Source organism: Pipra filicauda, unplaced genomic scaffold (assembly GCF_003945595.2).
Source record: "Pipra filicauda isolate LSUMZ 115617 unplaced genomic scaffold, ASM394559v2 scaffold80_size11013439_pilon, whole genome shotgun sequence".
Taxonomy (NCBI): Eukaryota; Metazoa; Chordata; class Aves; order Passeriformes; family Pipridae; genus Pipra; species Pipra filicauda.
The window spans coordinates 911,201-930,505 of NW_024104987.1; the positions used below are offsets into that span (position 1 = coordinate 911,201).

General features: G+C 46.6%; 1 protein-coding gene across 4 annotated transcripts in view; it reads left to right on the forward strand.

Annotated features, from left to right (window-relative positions):
- The window catches only part of RPTOR (regulatory associated protein of MTOR complex 1), a 105,246-nt gene that overhangs the window by 21,383 nt on the left and 64,558 nt on the right, over window positions 1-19,305 (forward strand). For all 4 annotated transcript variants that reach the window (XM_027725348.2, XM_027725347.2, XM_027725350.2 and 1 more), the window contains exons 4-7: window positions 5,934-6,092; window positions 7,927-8,073; window positions 10,943-11,118; window positions 15,971-16,030. In XM_027725348.2, the coding sequence (XP_027581149.1) occupies window positions 5,934-6,092; window positions 7,927-8,073; window positions 10,943-11,118; window positions 15,971-16,030 (542 nt within the window). The remainder of the gene's footprint in view (window positions 1-5,933; window positions 6,093-7,926; window positions 8,074-10,942; window positions 11,119-15,970; window positions 16,031-19,305) is intronic.

Here is a 19,305-nt window from a genome sequence, read left to right on the forward strand (position 1 = left end):
ACCACCCATCTCTGGGTGACCTATTTAGAAACACCTTGTCTTTGTGTTCTGTGGGGAGTGGTGAGTCCCTGGCAGTGGGAGACAGGGAGGAGCCTCCTGCACATCCCCTGGCAGCATCCTTGGTGCTCTTTATCTGTAAATGCCACCCTGGCCAAGGGATTCAGTGCTTGCAGACTTGGACATGCAAAGGTTGCTGTATTACACAGCTGGAGCTTCTTTCTGACAGACACCCGTTTTGTGCAAAACTCAGAGCATTAACAGAGAAAACTATTGACATTTTTATTTGTATTCCTGCTCATCTCTAAGGCAGAATGAGAAAAGTGTGAAATGCTTTGGGTTTAACCCCTTTCCTGTAGAGCTTAGCAAAGCATAAACCTCAGAACAATTGGTTTTCCTTCTGCTGACTCATTAAGTTGTTTTTAATCAGAATATTGCTTTATTAAACAATTACTTTGCAATCAGAGGAAAACTTGAAATTACTGAATAATTATTTAGTGTTGAGAAGATGAACTTCTTGCCCTGCATGAGTCCAACCTTGCAGCTGCTTCCTGCGAGCAGGATGCACTTGGGCCAGAATATAAACAGCCAGTTTGAGGATGCACCAGTTTGTGGTCCTGCAGCCTAAACTGGGGTCCCAGTAGCTTTTAAGTTTGTATTTTAGAAACAAGATGTGGAGCCTAAAACTGTAGAGGTCTTAAAACCGAGGTTCTAGAGAAGGAATGGGACTAAAATGACACTGATACTCGGGAGTTCGGTTGTTTGACTAAGCAGGTTTTAAGGATGTGTCCTGGGGTGTACTTGAAATCCTGTTAGGGCATTTTGTGATGTGACCCATCGAGCTGTCTGCGGGCTGAGGATGCAGATCTGGTGGATGAGAAGCAGACTTGAGTTCTTTTACAATTCCCTTTGTTTAAAAATGAACTGTTATTTACACAGCCCTCTCAGAATGTTTATTTGAGCAGAGAGGGAGGGATTTGTACCAAGCAGGTCAGGCTGGTGGGCGGAATTTCTGTAAATCTTGGCACAGAGCTGCAGTGTGAAGCAGCTTGTAACTGCTGAGACACACACCTGTCTCCTGGATGTGTTAGAGCAGACACTCAAGGTTAGTAGTCCTGATTTTTGTCTTCCCTGTCAACATCAGTTCTCATGAACAAACTGCTCCAAGGTGTTTTTTTTGGAAGTATTACTGAATCCCGAGTCTGTACAATGAGGATTAGGTACTTCAGAATTCATTTCACATTGGACTTAAAAGCAAGGTCAGAGACTCTGCAGAGGGAAGGTAAAGTCACCACAGTGCTGACTCCAGGCAGGAGAGGAAATGTGGCACACTCAGAGCTCAGCTCCAGCAGTGCATCCCATCCTGGGCATCAGCACATTCCCCCGGGGGAGCCTCGGGCTGCTCCGCAGGGAATCAGCACCGAGAGACGGGGATGGGCTTGAGATGCAGCCAAAGACCTCAGAGGACTGGCCTGAGACTGGCCAGAGTCTTCCTTTGGCTTGGTTCAGCATTTAAACTTCAGCAGCTCTAAGTTATAGTGTGTCTTCACTGTAATTAGTACTTTTCAAGTCAGCAGTGACTAATAATTTTATCAGCAATGTTTTCTCATGTCCCGTGTTAACCAGGTTAAGCTGCAACTTATAACGTCAATTTGGGATTTCCAGCACACTCCCTTGTACTTAAATATGCAGGTTTTATTATCTTGGACTAATCCTCATGAATTTACATCAGGGTAATTTCATGTGCCCACAACCAAAATTAAAACACCTGAAAGGTGTTTGTTTTTTTTTTTTTTAAATAAAATTAAAAAGCCTGGAGTCTATGGCTGTGGTCCAGAATAATTTGCATTTGCATGATGTGTCTAACCCAAGAGTTATTGTGGCCATATCAGCTTGGGCTTAAGGCAATTGGGTTTATGACTGATGGAAAGTAGGGATAAATTACAGTCACTTCTTACAGTGCTGAGTTATCTGAAGTTACCACACAACAGGCTCCTGCTGCTGTTTGTGTCTCTGGGATACAGTTAAGGGTTATTTTAAACCAAGGCTTGTACTGGGATAGAGCAGAACATGTTCCTACATGAATTCCAAAGACTGAGTGTGTTTTTGACTGGTTTCCTGAGGAAGCCAGGCTGTTAAACCATGTGCTGTGGGACTGCATCGTGCACCCCCAGCTCATCCCAGCAACCTGGGACGGGCCATTTGTAAAAGGGTTGAGAATTCGGAATTTAAATTCATCCTAAATATTCAGTGAAAACAGCCAAATCTTCAGGAGGAGGCTGCAAGGTGATAGAAAACCCCAAAATGAGCAGAAAATTTGGCTTGATTCTGCTGCTCCTGAAAGAGTTCTTGTCTGTGATTGTTCGTTTATTGTGCAGTTGTGCAAAGATAAGTGTTCGTGTACAGCTCTGAATTCATCTGTTCTTTGATGTGTCTCCAAAGCCAGTGCAAATGCAGGAGGATCCTAAATCTTCCTTTGATGCAAGAAAAAAGCTGTGGTTTAGTCAGTATTAAAATTAAATCACGGTGAATCGCAGGCCTGAGATATTAATCACCGTTCTGAGTGAACCAAAGAACAAAGTATTTTTGTTTATGAGTGAAGTTTGTAGTTTTTCACTAGAAGAGCTTCCCCCTCAGAAGGCCTGGCAGCAGGCCTGGCAGCAGGCCAGCCTGGCATCGTGCAGGGAGACAGAGCACCGGGAGGATGGAGTCAATGGAAAAGGAATTCGTGGGTATAAAACAATGGTAGTGAAAATCCTCTTCCAAACCACTGCTGGGCCTGTCCCCGTGGCAGGGTCTGCCTGCAGGGGTCTGGGACCACCCTCTGCCACCACCAGGCAGTCATATTCCTGCTGCCCCTTCCCATAGTGTTGTTTAGTAGTGTTGATGAGTCAGGCTACAAAACTGATCCTCTTGGAACTTCCCAGCGACTTCTCTCTGTGGACAAAATTAAGGATTCTCCCCCCACCTGCCTGTTTCATAAGCAAGTCTTTATATATGGACTTTTCCTCCCAGTCTTGTGTTGAGATCTTGCTAAATATCCTCTGGGAATCCAAATGGGTTTATATAAAAAAGATACTTCCTCTCATCTCCAGACTCTTTGATTTCTTAAAAAAACTCTACAAGATAAGAGTTTGATTTAAAAAGTCTGACTCCTCATTAAAGTTGCTGAATGGGCTCTTCCCTGAGGTGTTTGTTCATTGTTCTGTTTGTTTATTGTTATTCCGACCAAGTGCCCAGCACAGAGCTCAGCCTGCTCTGGATTTCCTCTGGATTCCTTTAAGGACTGAAGTCCTGCTTCCTGCTTTCCCTTTTCCTGCTACCCAGACAGTTTCAAATGCTGTTACCTTCTCCAGGTGATGCTCAGCAATTCAATACTTGAGTTAATTTAGTTTATACTTCTTGTTCTGTGGCTCCTGGAGATGTGATGGGGATGTGGGAACTGGGGGGTCTTGTTGCGTGTGGCTGATGGTGCCTGGTGATGTCCAGGCCAGCTCTGTGGCTTCTCAGCTTACTGAAATTCATCCTGGTGTTGGTTTTCCTGCACGTCATTACAAGGTGATTTCATGCTTGAAAAATAACTAATTGTGTGAGAGTGTGTCCGTAGGCAATGGGCTTTGGGGCAGAGCCACCTCACTTCAGATTTAAGCATTAAATATGGCCGGTGTTAATGCCCACAGCAAAAGCACAGAGCCAGTCATTTGGTGTGATTCCCCACACTGTTTTCTTTTCCTGGCTTGGTTGCCTCTTCAATAGAAGTGCTTTCTATTGAAACTCCTCCTATTTCCTGCAAATTTGTCAATACAGTGGTTTATCAATCCAGAAGTTTCAACACCGGAAGTTGAAATGTCTTAAAAATTTTTTTTAACATCGTAATGTAACAACTTCACAGGGAAAAGGCTGGATAAACCAATGAGTGTTTCGTAAAAGTGTGGCAATAAACAAGCAAAACTTTTAATTTTGCCTGTGTGAGCAGAATAATGAGGATCATCTGGATCAGGCCGGCACAACGTTATTGCCTTTGACAGGAGCTCTTCAGTGAGACACTGAGGGGACCAGGAAATCACATTCCCAGCTGCCATCACCGTCAGCACTTTCCTGCTTGTCCGTCAGGGTGCTCTGGCCGTGGCTCTGCCAGCTCTGCCAGCTCTGCCAGCTCTACCCAGCTCTGCCCGGCTGCTCCATCGCTGGGAGAGCAGACACAGCCGGGCAGCAGCTGCAGGAGGCGAGGGCTGCAGCCTCTGGGCTGCTGATTCCATCAGGAAGCACAGACTCCTTGCCAAACTCCTGGAAATATCTGTCATCAGCACGGGATGGAGGGCAGGGAGGGTGTTCAAGTGCAGCAACAGCCAGGAACTGGTCAACAGCTCATAAAAACAGGGGGAATCAGCACCCAAGGCCTGGCTGTGTGTCTGGGATTTCAACAGAAGTCGCTGAGATTAAGCCCCACAGACCTTTTGGGGTTTTGGATGGGCTCTCTGTTACCTCTTGCACTAAGTACTGCTGGGAAGCCCCTGCTGGGAAGTGGAGGGGAGGGAATGCAGTGCCTTGCCAGGGAAGGCAAAGGAATAATGAAGGAAGGAAAGAGAGGAAGATGACAAAAGCAAAGGGTTCATGTACAGGGTAGCGATGCTGAAATGCAAAATGTTTGCACGAGAACTAAAACTGAGTTTAAAAATGATTCTTTGTGCTGGGAAAGGAAAGAGAAATTGTGGAATGGGTGAATTCTCCTACACCACAGGTGAGCTTGTGTCACATGTGAAACTCAAGTGCCTGGTTCTTGTCATATGTGTGTGAAAGATGTGTCATAAGCTCACACCTGAGAGTCCTGAGCTGATGGTGGCACTGAGACTGTGCTGTTTTCAGGCTCCCTCCTCTCCTTTCCATTCTTCTCATCCTCATGTTTCTCTGGGCCCAGACGATCTGTTTGCAGTTTGGATATTTAGATCTGCAGACTTTAGTTTCAGAGTATGAATGCCCCTCCATTAATTGTGAGCTGTGTTTAATATTGGTGCGCGAGGGACACGAGGAGGGCTCGAATGAGTGGGTTCTCCTGTGGAAAAAAAGCTGAAAAATCCCCCAGCACTCTGGTTCTGGTGGCTGGTAAAGCTGCCAACAGGCAGGCTAGGATTTAAGGGGCACATTTTTGCAAATCAGCGTCTTCATCACAACACTGAGTGGAGAGAGGAGGAGGTGGAGGATCCGTGGGAAGATTAATGTGGCCTCTTCGCTCTCCTGAGTGCCAAGGTTCCTGAGAAGGATGAGGGTGTCACATCACTGCTTCTTGCTTTATATTTTTCCTCCTTTTGCTTGCTTTTCTCCATTGTTGCAATCATTAAGTGCTGCCATTCCTTGTGTCCCTCTTCCCTGTTGGCTGGGGATGCTCACTGTTAATTGAGCAGCACCGTTACCTGCTTTTCAAGCTTCATAGATAAACAAACCATTTCTACATTAAAGTGCTTGATCCTCTTTTACCTTGATATTTTAAGACTTTCTTATCTTTCCCTGTCATAGAGGAAAACCTAAAAAGCCCAAACTTCTGAGGCCTTAGTTTGGTTTATAAACAGGCTCCTAATGGCAGGGTTTGTACAGGACTCAGGCCCTGTCACTGGTTGCCAGTCATCATGCGGGGTTAGTTTTGAGTCTGGCCAATGTTGCTACAGATTTGTCCTTCCCAAGGCTTTTTGAATATTAATAATTCCTGAGTGAAATGGATCAGAGTTGGGAGCTGTGATAAACTCCCTCAAACCCGTGTTGTTGGTGTGCGTGTGTGCACAGGCCCACGCACCATCGCAGACGTACTTTGTTTATTCAGCTCTACTGAAATGTTTTCTTCTCCCAGAGTAAACAGTTTCTGTGCACATTCCTATGGCCCCCGGTATGTGAAGTGGTTGTTTCCCACAGCTGAGGGGTTGGTTCTCTGTTCTGTGCCCCAGGCCAGGTACAAGCAGAGCCTGGACCCGACGGTGGACGAGGTGAAGAAGCTGTGCACGTCCCTGCGGCGCAACGCCAAGGAGGAGCGGGTGCTGTTCCACTACAACGGGCACGGCGTGCCCCGGCCCACCGTCAACGGAGAGATCTGGGTCTTCAACAAGGTGGGGGCCAGCTGCTGCCTCTGCCTCCTGCTCTGAGTTCTTGAGGGGTTCTGTTGAGAGCGGCTGCATTCTGGGCTCACCGGCCAGCTGGTGGTGAAATCTGTTCCCAGCCCGTTCCCAGTTGGGCTGTTTGTTGTGTCGTTCCTGTGAAGAGGCACAGAGGGATGGTGGGAGCAGTGGGAGCAGAGCAGGAACTTCTCCCTACAAACCAAAGGCAGGGAACAAACCACCCGGCCGAGTTCTGCCCAGCCCAGGTCTGCCCAGGCAGCATCAAAGCATCACCCTGAACAACCACAGCTGCAAAACTCTTAGTTAACACTCCTTTTTTCTTCAAATTAGCTCATTTACATATCATTAGCAAATGTTGATGTTTTATGTGACCCCCACAGTAGAGTTGGAATATAAAATTCTCCTGGTTGGAAATACCACAATATTAATCAGAGCTATAATCCAGTCTTGGCTAGAGCCAGATGCATTAGAAATATGAATTTAAAACAATTCATGCCCATAAAATGTCATTGATTGGATGTGTCAGAGCAGGTATTTTATGTGTAACTTCCTGTGATTGGAATGTGCTTCACGGGAGGAATGACCTTAAGAAAGGTCTGTGCTGTAGAGGAGCTGTTCATGCATCATTTCCATCCTGCAGTGATCTGCAGAGCTCCCAACTCCCAAAAACTGTGGCTTTTATAAACAATTTCTCCTGTTAATTTTAATAAAACAACCGAAACTGTTATATATGGGCAAAAGTGGGTTTGGAAATGCCTTACCCTTCCCCACCTTACGTAACATATGGTTTATGATCCCTTTTGTCTTTATCGACACTGATATGTGTCCTTGAAAATTTGATTTTTGTAAAAGTTTACTGGTTTTATTACAGCTATTTTAAGTCTTTTGAATTTAAATGGGAGTTATGATCCCATCCATCATTCTGCTGATGTTAATAGGAACACCACAGCTTTTCCTGAGGGTTTTGGGCCAAGTTCAGGGCTGTAGGAACGCCAGGTTGTCCTGTCCCTGCAGCTGGGAAGGATCTTGCTGGCAGCCACTGGGTGTTTGGTGGTGACTCTTTGCAGGCAGAAATCCGCTCTGGTTTATATTTTCAGCTCAATTAGTTCAGGGTTGGCCCTTCACAGCTGGTTTTAAATGTCTGATTTTTATGCTCTTGCCCCCGGTTATTTGGGGGCGTTAAAATGGGAGACACAGAACAAAATCCTTCCTATTTACAGAAGGGGGACTGTGGGTACTTCGCTCTGTCGAAGGCAGCTTTGTTGGTTTTAATTTTATTGGATAATCCAGAAAGTTGCACAGAAGTTAAAGCTGTAATAAAATTATGAAGCATCTCGTTAAGCTCAGGCAGGGTAGGGCTCATGGGCTGCAGGGGCTTAATTATCCTTCTTGATTTATTGATGGGCTTTTCAGTTTAGGATGTTTGATGTTAAATTAAAGACAGCTGGTTTGCATCCTTTATCAGTGTTGCAGAAATTTGGGATAAAATTGGACTATTAAATGCTGTTTGGAGTTGTTAGCACAAATCAGAGCTCTAAATACCTAATACTGAAAATGCCTGGTGGAGTTTTGGGCTTTTAGTTTGGAGCTGAATGTTTCAAACAATGCCACAATAAAATTGCTCGTTGTTAGTGTTGACTTGGGTTCCCAGTCCTACTTTTTGGTAGCTATTGCCTGATACTTGAATTGATTAATATGGTCAATGTAGGTTTTATTTGGGGATTTCAGAATTGGAAATTTATGGGTGTGTTTTGTTATCTCACCAGTTCAAGTTCTGTTGTTTCTCTGCCTCATGGTGACTGGAGTGGGTGTTTTTCTCCTACAGAACTACACTCAGTACATCCCACTCTCCATATACGACCTGCAGACCTGGATGGGAAGTCCTTCCATCTTCGTCTACGACTGCTCCAACGCTGGCCTTATTGTCAAGTCCTTCAAGCAATTTGCACTACAGAGGGAGCAGGAACTGGAGGTGAGAGCACAGGCTGCAGAGCTTTGCTGGTGTTCAGTGAACACAAATGAACTTCAAGCTTGCTTTGCTGTATACACTGAAAAATGTGTTTAAAACCATGTTGGAAGGCAAATTAATTTGCAAATAGCTTTGCCACTCCAGTCTTTCTGGTTCAGTTTGCTATCCCATTAAACTTGGAATGGTTTTTAATACAAGCACTAATTAAATGTTAACGTTAATAGAATCAATTTGGACCCTAATGGTCTTTTGTGCTGCAGTGAATGCTGAGGTGAACGAGACATTTATTTTGGTTACAAAAGCCTGGTTTCTGGGGCTGTATTTGGGTGCAGTTATGGTTTTGTGCTGTTAAAGTGAATGAGAAAATGTGAAACAACAAAAATCTCATCCGGAGGGATTGTCCTGTGGTGGTTCCAGTTCCACAGAGTGCTGAAGCTGAATGTGTTCCCACTGAAAAGCTGTCTTTGGTTACAAATGGAATTAGTAATAAATTCATTGAAGTAAATCTGAAATGCAAAGTGGAAGGGAAGGAGTTGAATTTTTTGTGCAGACTCCCACCTGCCAGACCCCCCTGCTGCCTTCAGCTTCCTGGGAGAGGACATTTGTAAAGGGTCACTTCTTAAACTCTCACAGCTCTGAGGTACTATATGAAAAAAACCCCAAAACTTCAAGGAAGGAATGTTAATTAATCAAGCAGCTGACTGTCACAAATACAGCCTCCAAGCAGATGGTAACAGTATCCCTGGCTATAACTCCTTTCCTTCCAAATTCCAGTTTTTGGAGGGGCTTTTGTGGTGACTGTTCTTGGCACTTCAGTATTTCTGCTCTTGCAGCACAGGTTAAAACTACCAATTAATATGATTATGAAAATACTTTCAGGCTTGTGTGGCAGCTTTTCGTTCTGTCTTTAGATTTCATTAACTGTGATGAGTGACTGAGGTACCTGCTCGTGATTAATAGAAAGCAGAGACGTGGCACCAGAGAGAGCAGAGAGCTCAGGGTGTCCTGCAGAGCGTGGATGGGAATTCATTTGGAAAATTATAAATTATCAAATTGTTCAAATTCATGAAAAGTGAAGTGAAGCTGGAACTGGTGCTCCAGAGGGGCTGCCAGAGTGATCAGGATAATTGTTCCTCATCTTCCTGCAAGGAGATCAAAGCAGTTTGCTGTTCTCTTAATCTGCCAGAGGGATTCTGATCTTTTGATTCCTTATCTTGCCCTAATAAAAAGTTGTGTTTATGAGAGAGCCAAGCAGTGTAGAAAGTCTGAGGCCAGTGGATGCTCTAAGGATGCAAAAATAACTGTTCATCGTGGGCTTTACTCAACCCTCTTTTTTTCCTCTCCTTTTTTTTGACCTGTACAGGAAAGCTGTGTCCCATCACTGTCCTGAGCAGCCTGACAAGTCTGTAGTTGCTGGCTGCTCCCACTGTTCATTTATGGTTGTTGATAGGTTGTTAATTAATCTCCAAATACTTCCAGTGTGTGGGTCCAGTTTCTGTGGTTCGTCATACTGGGGAGAAGCTGGAGTTGAGCAGGTCCTGGAGCCTGAGCTGCTCCCCTTCAGACCTGAGGGGCACCACCAGACTGTGACAAACACCCTGAGTGTTTCAGAGTGCTCAGAGAGCTGAAAATCCCTCCAGATGTGCTTCCCCCTAAGAGCCCTTCCTAGGGATGCCCCAAGGGCAGGGCTTTCTTCAGGGAGTGAACAGCCACAGCTAAGCAGTTTGACTGCTTTGTTTTTATACATCTGTGAAGAGCTAATGCTTTCCCATGCTGTCTCTCAAACCCTTCTCCTCAAATGAAAGAGCTTTGCAGGATTTTTATTACCTTTTATTTAGTTGTTGGCATACAGGGGGTTGGGACAAAACGATCCTTACCAACCCAAACCATTCCATGATTCCATGATAGAGCTTCAGTTTTACTGAGAGTGATGGCTTGAGGGACCCTTCATTCCCCCAGGTACGTGTACTCTGCTGGAAGCAGCTCAGCTCAGCTGGGAGCAGAGACAGGTCCCAGCTAATTTAGACAACTGGAAAAAGCCGAAGTGTGTCAGTGCTGCCCCTGGGATTGGAATGGAAAAAATTATGTTTAAAGAATCAAAAAACTTGAAAGGGTGCAGAAACTTCTCCCTGGCTTGTCAGGTTGCTTTGCCAGGTGGGAGGTGTGTGGCTGTACCAGGCCCTGGGACTGTCACACAATGTTCTGTTCCCTTTTGACCCTCTGAGGCACCAAATGGATTCCCTCCTCACACAGGCAGAGTGTTTCATGTGTAAGGATGGTAAAGAATGAGTTTATCAGTCGACTGTATCCCCATACTGAGCTGGCTGGAGGGTTGGTCTTTGGAAAAATGTGCTTCTGTCAGCTTTGGTAACACAGCTCATGGGTCACTGTGGTGGTGCTTTGCTTTCTGACTCCTACAGCAACGGGCAGTGAGGTGTTACACTGCATCCCCTCTTCCTTTAGGAACTTCTGAGTGCCAGAGAGCAAAATTTTGGGTGGTTGAAGTGTTTACTTTGTTTACCTGGTTCAGAAAGGCACTGGAAAGATTATTTATGTTTTCATTCTGTGAATTATTAGCCTCAAAAATCATATTCTTAGCCAAAATTTTAAATAGGAGCATCACTGTGGTTTTGGAAAATGGCAGTATTGGTATATAGAGTATTTCTTCTTTATAGACTGATGTTTGGACAGATTAAATACTTAACAGTTGAATTTTGTTAATTATATGAGTGAAAGCTGTGGCTGGTGCTACGTTATTCCTTAACTTCTCTGAACCCAGAGCTCCATGGGGCACTGGCAGCTCCTCACAGGTTCTGGTGCTGTAGAAATGACCTTCCCTGCCTCCCCCGGGGGGTTTCCTTGCTCCCTGCAGGTGGCTGCCATCAACCCCAACCACCCCCTGGCGCAGATGCCGCTGCCCCCCTCCATGAAGAACTGCATCCAGCTGGCAGCCTGCGAGGCCAACGAGCTGCTGCCCATGATCCCCGACCTGCCGGCCGACCTGTTCACCTCCTGCCTCACCACCCCCATCAAGATCGCCCTGCGCTGGTGAGTGACCACGGGCTCTGCAGCAGGAAGGGTGGGGTTGTGAATCCAAACACTTCATCTGACCTGAGCTTTCCCTGCAGGGTTGAGTTGCAGGGTTTGAGCTGTGCATTTGGGACAGCAGCTTATTAATCACGACTAGAAAGGTGAAAATGTTGTTGTCTGCTACTTACTGCATTTTAGTTTTCAACTCAGTATCTGGGTTTGCTCAGATTAAGGGATTTACTGTTCTGGGAATTAAATATCTGCTTCCTCAGAGAGCAGGAATAGTACATAGTGCAGTACAACTTGTTGTAAACTGTCCTTTGCACAAATCATCTTCCACATATTGCAGTTGCTGTAAATAATGCAGCAGCATTAAATAGTGCTGGAGTGGAAGGAGGGGAACAATAAACCGAGGAAAGACGTTCTGGAATGACAAACCAAATTAATTAGGCAGAAAGTTAGAAAAGGCTGCTACAGGGAGCAGGAGCTTTCCAAGAGCAGTATTTTACCCAGCAACAGGGACCACAAAGGCCTGTGGTGCCAGGGGGGCAGTCCAGTGCCCCCAGGCTGTGCAGAGCTCTGGTGGTCTGTTCCCTTGGGCACATCTCACCTGATCCTCAAGGCTGTGTCAGGTCCAGAATGGAAAAACTTCAGGGCATTTGCTGGATGGGGTTAGAACAGGCAGAAGCCTTTGGACACTGCACATGCTGGTGAGGCATTGGCACCACAGCTCCAAGAGTTATTTGCTGCCTTTTGGAGATGTTTGTAATAAATTACAATTCTTTGTACTCTTTCTGTTTCATATTAGCAGCAAACTGAATGAGTTCATTTGGCCAGGTTCTGGTTTGGGTACGTGGTGCCTTTGGCTCTCTTTGCTCCTGTGAGGAGCAGCACAAAACCTGTTGAGTTTTTTGTCCTGTTTTTGATGTCATGAGCTCCCAAGGTGTTTTCTCATGGAAGCTTTTAAACACTGACAAAATTCCCTAGGGGAACTTTGAGAAATACGGTTTTGTAAGCACGAAAATATGGCTTCAGGGAACTACTTTTATTCATTAAATTTCATGAGGATCCCTCACATGGGCTTTGGTGCCTGTTGGAGATGAACTAGTTCGTGGCAAATTGGAGCTTCAGAAGTGAAGTGGAAGGGATTGGTTTCAGGGTTCTCCTTCCCTTCAGTTACCAGACTTGACAGTTTCTGCCAGATTTAAAGTGAAAATGCTGGGGCTCTGTAAGACAGGGTTTTTTGGTGGGGTTTGTTTGTTAGATGTACTAAGAAAGGGGTTTTTTTTCAGATATTATGATCTGTTCAGGAATTTTCTGTTCCTTCATCTCCATGGGAACGTGCTGAGGGGGTGAGCAGGGCAGGTTCTCAGCACAGCTACACCTGGTGTGGGCACGACAGATTCTCTGGGCTGCGTCTGGTTGGTGTTTGACAGGGAACACGTTTGGAGAACTGTGGCTCGGGGGAAGGATTTAAAACCATCACCCTCAGCTGCTCAGGGGCTGATGCTGGAAGGTGCCATGTTAACTCCTGGATGGGGAAGCATTTCCTGCCACCTAATCCAGTGACTGTGTCACTCACTGCATGCACAGAAATCCCTCCTCTGTTCTCCGATGCAGATTGTGCTCCCAGTTGATTGTCATTATTGCAGGTGTGGGTTTATCCTGTAAATAATAAGTACTGCTTGTGGAACATTGTTTTTCACCAATGTTAAACACAATGTATGCAAAGCCAGATCCTCTGCTGCATTCCAAGAGCTTGATCCAAACTGTATATTGATGCCCTAAAGCAGTTAACCAAAAATAAACACAAAAACCTTTGCCTTTAAAACTTCCCTTTTCCTTCAGTCCAGCCCTTTTCCTGAAAGGAATTGCTTTTGAAATACAACTTTTTTGCAATTCTGGACTGATACTCTAATGATGCTTCATATATGGAATTTATGAGCAAGTGAAAGTTTGGTGAATAAATGTTTATCCATCCCATTTTTGCTCTGTGGTAACTGATGGACAGGATCCCTCATCAGCCAGAGTTGCAGCTGCAGCCACTTCAGTCTCATTTCAGGGGAAGAAAAATTGATGCTGGGGAGAGAAACCCAGGTCAGCTGTGCCCTTCTGGGTGTGGTGTGTGAAACTCCTGATGCCAGTCTGCAATTCCAGGAACCTGGAGCGTGGATCTTGGCTACCTGGCTGCTGATTGTCCTGGTGTGTAGTGACTGCTGTGAGCTGACGTATTCCAAATATATCTTGTGACTATATAAAGCTCTGTGTGAGGCGAGCCTGGAGCTAAGCTGCATGGATTGTTAATCCTGACGGATGGCACTGTCAGGAAGCAAACGCGGATATTGAGGAAACGGGCAGGAATCAGAGTATTTGGTGCCCTGTTTTACGCAGATCTGAGTGTTTCACGTTGTCTAAAGCAAAAGCAGCTCCACTGGAAGTCGTGCTCAATGGTGAGTCATGTGCTTGTGTTTCCATCAGTCCTGGAAGGTGTTAATAAGCTGCAGTTATAGATCCGGAATTCCACGTGTTGGAGCGAAGGCTGCGCTGGTCTGGGTTGGCTTCAGGGCCTTGTGGCTGTGAAATGTGAAATCCTGCTCATAAACAGTGAGAGGGCTCCTGAAAAGTGCTGGAAACACCCCAAACAACAAGAAACCAAACTTTTGGGAGCTGCTCAGCCTGGGGAATTTGAGATGTGCCGTTTGTACTCCAGAACACCCATAACAGAAGGGCAGGGGAGAGGACGGGAGCTGTGGCAGCTGATGTTCTGTTGGGTCAGTTCAAACAAACGTTTAAAGTGTTTTGGTTGTTTTTTCTAACATACTTATTTTGCATTTCGGCTTGAGATTTTGGGGGTTGACTCGACCAATCCTCTGTCCCACATTGATTTGGACAGATTACCCTGAGTTTCAAAGTCACAGGGGAACCAACTGCACCCTGGTTTCTGGGTTTCCTTCAGTGCTGCTGTTCCCTGGCCTGTTTCCGTGCAGCCCCAGTGTGTTACCTGCTGCCTGTGACAGTGACACAGCCCCCAGGCGAGACACCACGTGTGCAGCCTCGCAGCCATGAAGGGGGTGCAGACACAGGCGGAGGAACATTTTGTTTACGAGTACATTTTCTTGGCAGTCAGTGCTTGCTGGAGAGGCGGCGCAGAGGCTGCTCCTGCTTCAGTGGGAGTTTCATGGACTGCTCTGTTTCCAAATATCCAGGGCAGTGGGGAGAGCTTTGGCTGCAACAGAGACATGGAATCATGGGATGGTTTGGGTTGGAAAGGACCTTAAAGCCCATCTCATTCCAGCTCCCTACCACAGACAGGGACACCTTCCACTAGACCAGGTTGGTCCCAGCCCTGTCCAGGCTGCCCCTGGACACTTCCAGGGACACACTTCTTTAGAGACAGCCAGTGTGTGACAGGGCAGAGCTGTGCTGCTCTCACAGTCCTTCCAGACACGTCGTGATGTGGAGGCACCGAGAGGAGTTAAAGTCTTCCAGCACCCCCAGTGTGCAGGGAGGCTCCAGGCTGATCCCAGTGACCCAGTTCTGCCTGGGGCTGTGTTTAGGAGGGAATTTCCCCGCCTGGTTCTGTAATGCACTGTCGTAAGAATTTTATATTTCAGCAGATTGCAGAGGGATCCCACTGCAGGTTCACGGGTTCTTTATGGCTCCTTTCTGTGCTGGATGACGCAGACATCAGGAAAGCAGCCTGGGGACCACTGAGCTTTCCAGAGCCTATCCCCGTCCTTGCCTTGGCAGCAAGGGATGCCCTGCTGGCAGGGAATGCCACAGAAAAACCGGAGGGGCCTCAAGGTTTCGGAAATGGGCTCTGCACATCTTGTCCTTAATAAGTAATTGTTCTCTCCTTTACCTGGGGGAGAGCCTTTTGGATGTGGGTGATGTGGCTCTGGTGAGGTGAGGCTCCTGCTGCAGCAGCTGGATGCAGGAGGTGGGATTGCTGGGCAGGAGAGCCCTCCTGGTCCCACAGAGCCTCCCGGTCCCTCACAGAACTGTGTGATGAGTGCAGTGCTGGGGTAAATGTCAACTGAGATTACACTGAGGGGAAGATTCTTCCTTGAACAACAGAGAGTGGATTTCTGAAAGACTGGGCTGATGGGCTGGGAATGTGGTGCTGTCACTGAGGAAGTCATTTCTCGAGTTGAAGTTGCTGGATTTCTGTCCCAGAGCTGTTGTTCCCACTCTGCCCTCTGCACCTCCAGGGAGGTCTGCAGGAGGGGAAGGGTGCTGGGAATCTGGGCCAGCAGCCATCTCTCCTTCCCACACACTTGGGTTCGGCAGCTTTTGGGATTTTCCGGGCACAGTGAGTGGTACTGACAGGACTCGGCGTTTCCTGGGCCGGTGTTCCTGGAGCAGTGGGATTTGTAAAGCTGAGGAAATGGAGTCAGCAGTTTTTTTAATTAGATAACGGAGGTGTCTGAACCTGACACATCCCTCCCGTTCCCTCCCTTTCTCCCTTCCCTGCCTGCAGTGTCACATCTCTTCAGGGAAACCCAGCCAACGCTGATCATTATTCCAGCAGCATAATCCTCCCCAGCTCTCGTGTTGTTGTGCTGCTCCCGGGAGACCCGTGCTGGATGCCTGGGAGCCCTTTTCCCCCGCTCTGTGTTGGAAAACTTGTCACCGTGACAGTTACAATACCCCAGTTTTGACACCTGACGATGGAAATCGCCGCATAATCACGAGTGTGACAAATACTGAGGGCCTTGTTTGGGTCTCATTATGCCGTGCCAAAGTTCCCTACCCAAACACCATTTTAAAAGCAGAAACAGTGCAATAAAGAAACCTCCTTCCACATTCTCTCCACAGAACCTTGTCATTAAACAGTCAATTAGTGTGTTTTATTTTACTCTCTCCCCAGGTTCTGCATGCAGAAGAGTGTCAGGCTGGTGCCAGGAGTCACGCTGGATTTAATAGAGAAGTAAGCCAAATTTTGTACATATTTTCTTTTTTCCCTGTTGCTCCTTAGTTCCTCATTATTTCTTGCATTTCTCTTGTTTGTCTGTGAGGAAATTTCTTTGGGAAGCTGTTCAGAGTCTGCACCTGCAGTAATTGTGGTGCTGAAACAAGCAGTGGCCATGGAAATAGGGAGCTGCTGGGGGGAGATCCGGCTGTTCCGGGCTCAGCTCGGCACATTCCATGCTCTGGAATGTGCTGCCAGCCTGGACCAGGCAGGAAATGGCCACTGCAGGCACAGGTTGGGATTGTTCCTGGAGAGCCCAGTGTGTGGCTGGTGTAGGGGAGGGTTTGCCCATGGGAGGGTTAAGCTCTGCAGCCACGTCCCCAAACCCAACTGAGGGACAGCAAAACAACCAGAAATCATTTGTCACTTGTCACTGTGCTGTCCCCCTGTTCTCTGTCTGACAGGGATGGTGGATCTCAGATTTAGCACCACTGAAACACGTTATAATCCTTTTTTCCAAACGATATTGGAGCATAATTCCTGGTTGTCAGGCAGCTGAGGCAAAGTGATTATCCAGGACAACTGTTCTTCAAACTCTGCTTCAGTTTATGCAAGCAAGGGAGATTTTGAGATATTAATAATAATTGTTCTCTGTAGTCTTTGCTGGTTTTGAAGACTTTTTGGTTTGTTTTTAAAGACAGGGCAGCAGGGGTGTGCAGCCACTGGATGCAGGAGCCCTGTGCTCCCTGGGGATTGTTTTGAATGCCCTGTTCTTGGAGCATTGACACACACACAAACTGGGAGTGATTAATTAAAGATAATTATTCAATTCAGAGAAATCCTGACTGTAGAAACACTGTTATTGGGGTTAATTAGAACTCTTGTGACACAGGGATGTCCAGGGTGCAGTTCTGTGTTTGGCTGAGATCAAACTGCAGCACTAAAGGGTGTCCTGACAGGGGTTGGGAGAACAGGAATCTGGGTGACAAGTGCCTGTCAGTGCTGCCAACCCTTCCACACAGCTGAGTTGGACCAGCCAGGCTCATCAGTACAGTCCAGGTGTTTAGTCACACTAATTTTATATGGGAAAATTGGATTTTCTCCTCTCAGCTGGGGAGCATAAGGGATGATTTGTGTCAAGCTGTATTTCAGAGACCCTCATCGGACCAAAATATCGAAAATTTCAGTTTACAGCTAAAAGAGCAGAGGCAGACCCTGTCTCTCAGAGGGAGTGTCAGAGTGGTTTTCAGAGGCACACCAGTTGAGAAGATCCACCCCTGGGTATCATTTCCTTTGAAAGCTGTGGTGAAAATGTGCTGGGGTTTGGGTCTCTTGGTTGTAAGGAGATGGGAAGCAGGGAGGGAATCCTGGGGTTAACCCTGCTGTGCCTGTGTGCCAGAGGTGTGCTGACAGGAGGGCTCAGCACCAGCCTGGACTGAGGTCAGCTTCAGCCACTGCATAAATGTGGTCAGAACAAGGACTCTGTTATGTTAATTGCAATTAGCATATTGCTACAAGAGTGTCTCTCATCAGAGGACATATGGTGAGGTCAATGAAGGTCTGAGCCAGGCGGCTCAGAGTCACCCTCACAGAGCTCTCAGATGTGCTGCTGAGGGTTAAATAATCTTTAAGTAAAGGTTTACTGGCACAAATAGACTTCTCTTCAATGTTCTTGGTCTGTGTTGGTTGGTGCCACAGCACACGTGTGTGTGTTCCAGGCTGTCTTCAGGGAAAACAAGCCAGGAGTAGGTTCCCGCGGATATCAAATATTTAAACCTCATCATCTTAATCTTCTCCATATATCAATTATAGAAAACACAGATTTTTATTGCATCTCGAGATAGCCCTGGAATAATTCCTGGATTGCCTGTGTGTATATTGTAATTTATAATTTAGTTGTCTTTAGAACTGGGGAAAGAGTTTATATTGCAATTAAGCTGCAGACTTTGAGGCTAAATTGAGCTGCACCTTCTCCGAAGGGCTCCAATTTCTAATTATCCAGGCTCAGCCCACATCCTGATGAAGGAACGTGTGGTGGATCCTGATGTGCCTTTGTATCACTGATCTTCTGGGATGGAGCCAAAATAATCCCTAGTTTAGAAAGAAAGATCTTTTCTGGAGCCAGGCAGCAAAGCGAAAAGGAAAAAAAGAAGGAAAATTATGTTGGTGGAAGTCTGGGAATTTGGGACCCTCTGGCTGCTGCTTCATGAGACTCTTGGTTGGCAGCGTTGCTGTTCATGTTCCTGCTGCCTTGGGTGGACTTTTCTGTTTGATCCCAAGACTTCAAACCATCTGTGCTGGGGGTGTGGCTGCTGAGTGACATGAACTGGGCTTTGTTCTACTCTTTAAAAATTTTGGAAAAACCCCTAAAGTATGGTTTATGAATCCATTGGTAATTGAAATACAAAGCAGGGTGCCAGGAATGGGGGATGTACAAGGGTGCTTTAATCTCTATTGCTGCATTGGCCTACCTCTGCTGAAATCCTGTTCTCAGGGGATCAGGAATGGTATATTGCTTTCCTGGGATTTTTTAGATGGGGTCTATGGTGCAGAAGGAGGGAATTCTCTAAACAAAAATTCCCTGAGAAGGGGAAAAAAAAAAGCCCTGGGAGCTGATCCTGCTTCTGGTGGGGCCACTTAGCAGGCAGTCTGTGGCTTGGCAGAACCCACCAGGATTCACAACCAGGTGGAGAAAGGCATTTGGTGGAAGGAACAGAGATGTTATTTTCAGCAGGACTGGACAGGGATGATCCTGTTGCTCTTGGGCAAGTGAGTGATGGTGGTGGCAGGCAGAGTGACAGCCGTGCTGTGACAGGGCCATGGCTGGGCTGGGGCACCACAGACACACTGGGGAGGTGTCTTTGCAGATATTTAATCAACCATGTGCTGGTCCAAGCTCTGAAATACTGCAGCCTTTTTTTAAATATTCATTATTTTATTTCTAGTGGGAAGACAATAATTCCTAGGTTGCCTTCAGACCTAGGTTAGGTTCAGCCCCTTGATTTTCTTCTAGAAAACTCAGTGCAAGACGTCAGAGCTTGTTTCAGTGTGTGTCAGGAAGTGCCATTGGCCCTGGTGTAGCAGGGCTGCTGTGCCACCCTGCCCCTGGGGACATCCCTCAGTGGTGCCTGCGCTGAGGAGGAACTTTGCTTTTGAAGATGTTACTCTGCAAAGTTTCTCTTCTGCAGTCAATCAGGTTTGATTGCAGTGGAGTGTCTCGTTTCATCACCGTTGTTTTGGAGCCTGTGTAGTGCAGGCAGAGCCTGTTGTGAATGCAGAGTGAAGATCCCGCT